This window comes from Notothenia rossii (genome assembly GCF_949606895.1).
Source record: "Notothenia rossii genome assembly, chromosome: 3".
Lineage (NCBI taxonomy): Eukaryota > Metazoa > Chordata > Actinopteri > Perciformes > Nototheniidae > Notothenia > Notothenia rossii.
The window spans coordinates 90,253,136-90,257,543 of NC_136901.1; the positions used below are offsets into that span (position 1 = coordinate 90,253,136).

The window sequence follows — 4,408 nt, forward strand, 5'->3', positions numbered from 1 at the left end:
CAAACATTAGCATGAGCTCGTAGCTACTCTAACCTTTGTACACTAAAGCTGCTATATTTTTTATCAGTTTAACTCAGCATTTCCATAATCTTTGTGTTGTAGAGGAGGGAACCTGTGAGGGTAATTTCGCTCCCAGTAAACATAATGAGTGTCTGGATGTTAAGTTAAGAAATAAATCAGCTGAGCTAACGTTAGCCTTTAGCTTGTATCAGCTTTCCATTGAGCTAACTGCAGCGAAGAAATACTGTCTTTAACCTAAAACTGCTTTATTTAGTAGGGTTTTTTTTCGTGTGTAAAAAGTCGGGTACATTTGTTTTGGGAAGTAGGAGACCTGTGGATAATTTGGCACAGGGTTTAATATTCCTGAACAACTGCATCTTAAAAAGTAGGGGAAACAAGCTGAGAAAATTTTAGCTACACTCCAAACAGGGTGCAGGGAAAAACATCGATTTTTACGGGAACACTGTTTTATTCAATGTTTTACCGGATTTACCGGAGAGGAGGATACATCTTATATATAAATGTGTTTTATATGCATGATAATAATAGGAGAAGATGAATGCAATGATTTCTATGGTGGCAAAGACAACAAGGAAAAATATGGATTCCTAAACAAAACGCAGTCATTTTAACTTTGCGGGATATGAGCACCCTCACCACTAATGGAGGCATTAACAACGTTTACCATGCCGGCTGATTTACCCTTCATGTAAATGTGAAGACCTGATTGGAACAGGCAGGGTAATAATGGCACACGTGTTTTACATGAAGTGCAATGAGGCAGTAAACTGCTTTGGGTTTGTCTCTCTGCTGCAGAGACAAAACATTTCTAATGATCACTCTGTGTTCGCTTCCTTCTCTGCCAGAACAAATGCTCCCACACAGATTATCACATATTAAAATGTGCAACAAGCTCTTTTTATGCTTCTTCTTCTGTCATTTTGTCAGGGACATAATGAGCAAATTCTTCTTCTGACTCTCAAGCTGCTCTCCTGCTGCGCGCTACTTAAATACAAATCCCAGTTTAATATAACCCGGGTTTTATTATCTTGAAACATGCCAATTTACTGCGAGTGCACAGTTTCCATGAGGATTATAAGCATGCTATCTTGTACTTTGACCTAAAGATAAGGAGGAATAGATCATTGTTACAAATGCCACAAATTGTTGAATATATCAGAAAATGATTAAAGTATTTTATGGCAGTTTAGTGTGACAACCGCCTGATGTCAGTCATCAGATTTCCCCCAAGAACAACAGTTTAGTTTAATAACTTCCTGTTGCAAGTCAGCTGATTTTAATTATAAAACAACATTGAACACACATTGAAGAAGATTCAGAGCAATAAGCAGACATGGATAAAACCTCTGGATGTGTTTTACAAATGAAACTGAATTGTTTTGAGACAAGGAGCAGGTTCAAACTTAGAGAAAACTAAGTTTGGAAACATAAAAACACTAAAAGACTGTCAGCTGAATGTCGAATTTGCATGTTGTAAAAGGGAAGTCAACACATCCAGCCTCTGACATCATGTGACTCTCAGCTGACTCATTCACTGCAGGAAGTGAACAAGAGCAGACGTAGCAGGGATTTGTTGTCCTTCGGAGCTTAAAGACTCTCTGTTCAGAGAGAGAAAAAGTAGTTGACATTCACTAACACACTAAGAGAGGAAATGGCGCAACAAGAAATAATCAGCTGTTCGATCTGTCTGGATCTACTCAAGGAACCGGTGACTATTCCCTGTGGACACAACTACTGCATGAACTGTATTCAACGCCACTGGGATGAGAATCTAATCTACAGCTGCCCTGTGTGTAGACAGACCTTTGCACCGAGGCCTGTCCTGGTGAAAAAAACTATGCTAGCAGACTTAGTGGAGGAGCTGAAGGAGACTGGTTCTGCTGATCACTGCTATGCTGGAGCTGAAGATGTGGGATGTAATTTCTGCACTGGGAGAAAACTGAAGGCGTTGAAGTCCTGTCTGCAGTGTGTGGCCTCTTACTGTGAGAAACACCTCCAGCCTCATTATGAATCTCCTGCCTTTAAGAAACACAAGCTGGTGGAGCCCTCCAAGAAGCTCCAGGAGAACATCTGCTCTCGTCACCTCGAGGTGATGAAGATGTTCTGCCGCACTGATCAGCAGAGTATCTGTTATCTCTGCACTCAGGGTGAACATAAAGGTCACGACACGGTGTCGGCTGCAGCAGAGAGGACTGAGAGGCAGAGAGAGATGAAGGGGAGTCGACTAAACATCCAGCAGGGAATCCAGGACAGAGAGAAGGAGGTGAAGCTGCTTCGGCAGGAAGCAAAGGCCATCAATGGCTCTGCTGATAAAGCAGTGGATGAGAGTAAGAAGATGTTCACTGAGCTGAAGCAGCAGCTCAGATCCCAGCAGAAGAGAGAAGTGAGTCGAGTCAGAGAGCTCCAGGAGAAGCTGGAGCAGGAGATCAGGGAGCTGAAGAGGAGAGACGCTGAGCTGAAGGAGCTCTCTCACACAGAGGATAACAACCAGTTTCTGCTCAACTACCCCTCTCTGCTACCTCTCAGTGAACCTACACACGCCTCCAGCATCAAGGTCCATCCTCTGCGCTACTTTGAGGACGTGACAGCGGCTGTGTCAGCAATCAGAGATAGACAACAGGACGTCCTGAGGAAGACGTTGACAGACACCTCACTGATGGTGAGTGAAGTGGAAGTTTCACTGCCACCAGCAGAGCCAAAGACCAGAGCTGAATTCCTAACATATTCCGATGAAATCAAATTTGATCGAAACACAATACAAACTGTAGATCTGGAATACACAGACACATTCACTTTTTATACACAGATCCTGAGTACAGAGAGTGTGACTGGCCGTTGTTACTGGGAAGCCGAGTGGGGTGGGAGGGGACTTTGTGTAGGAGTTACATACAAGACCACCAGCAGAGCATGGGGTTGGGAGGAATGTTTGTTTGGATTCAATGATAGTTCATGGGGGTTATATTGTTTAAATGACGGTTATACCTTTGTGTACAACAACATCAAAACTCCCGTCGCACTTCCTCAGTCCAACAAAGTAGGAGTGTACCTGGATCACAGCGCAGGCCTTCTGTCCTTCTACAGCATCACTGAAACCATGACTCTCCTCTACAGAGTCCGGACCACATTCACTCAGCCGCTCTATGGTGGAGCTATGTGGTAATTACAGTTATATTGGAGACACTGCTGAGTTCTGCAAACTCAAATAATCATTTAGGGGCCATATGTTGTTAATGTTCATTTTCATTTTCAGGTTCATATTTGTATGTAGTGTCTCTCCTGGGACATGTCTCCATGTTTTAATGTTCAAAAAGCTCTTTATTGTTCTCATAGTGCCTGTGCTGCAGCACCTCTTTTCACCCTCTGTCTGAAACCAGAGCCCAGTCTGCTCTGATTGGTTAGCTGGCCGGCTCTGTTGTGATTGGTCAACCGCTTAGAAATGTCCCGCCCCTTAGCCTATCACGTACAATGTGTTGGAGCGCTAGCCAATAGTACTGCAAATTTAGAGAAACTCCCTGCAGACCATTGACATGCACACAAACCTATTTAACAAACTGGAGGAAAGAGAAACACCAAAAAGCACAACAAGGCCTCTTTAACCCTTGAACTCTATTATCTCAATGTTTGCCGCTGACAGCTCATTGTTGTGGCATTTCTTCAGATATGAATCAAACATTATGGGCTCAGCTGTACTTTGACATATTGTCTTAAGTTGGTAAATGTTAGAGTTTCTTTAGTGTGTTTAGATATCACTGCTCATGATGATGTTTATTGTTAAAAATGGGTTTTCATGTATTTCTATGTTGCTGACCCTCTTCCACTGCATGGGTCTTAAGAGAAGAACTAGCAGAACTACTTCCTGGACACTTTGCTCTGTTTGTGTGCATTTGTAAAGACATCTTGAGATGAGATATCATTGATCTGTAAATATCATGATCATATTAATCAATAATGAATGATTCATTATGTTCTTTCACATAGCGGAGATTCTGCTGTAATAAAGTGATTGTGTTGATGAAATCATTAAACCAGCGATAAGAAATAAAAACATTTAACAAAGTTCAGTTTCTCCTTCCTGATTGCAATTTGCAATTCTTCTGCATATCTGTAAATTATATCAGATGTATAAACAGTATATTATAAGCCTATATTTCTGCTACTGCAACATTTTTGACATTTTTAATTTTCCAGAATTGTTTATATAGTTTATATTTGATATACTATTTTTTAATTGTTAACTATTTTTAACATTAATTAATTAATTGTTGATTTGTTTTTTTAATGTTGAGCACACTGGTCTTGTAACAAAATCATTTCCCAATTTGGGATAAATAAAGTATATTATATAATCTAACCTTTATGTTGACATTTCTGTTCATCAAATGGATGC

The 4,408-nt window shown here is 40.9% G+C and overlaps 1 protein-coding gene across 1 annotated transcript; it reads left to right on the forward strand.

Moving 5' to 3' along the window:
- Positions 1–1,552: 1,552 nt before the first annotated feature.
- LOC307034231 (tripartite motif-containing protein 16-like) lies at positions 1,553–4,077 on the forward strand. The gene has a single exon (XM_079672991.1). It carries the CDS (start codon positions 1,673–1,675, stop codon positions 3,179–3,181), a length of 1,509 nt encoding a protein of 502 aa, XP_079529117.1. The 5' UTR covers positions 1,553–1,672; the 3' UTR covers positions 3,182–4,077.
- The last annotated feature ends 331 nt before the right edge of the window (positions 4,078–4,408 follow it).

Bases quoted from the DNA above. Each gene is read 5' to 3' on its own strand.
- LOC307034231 (XM_079672991.1), top strand. From the start codon at position 1,673: ATGGCGCAACAAGAAATAATCAGCTGTTCGATCTGTCTGGATCTACTC.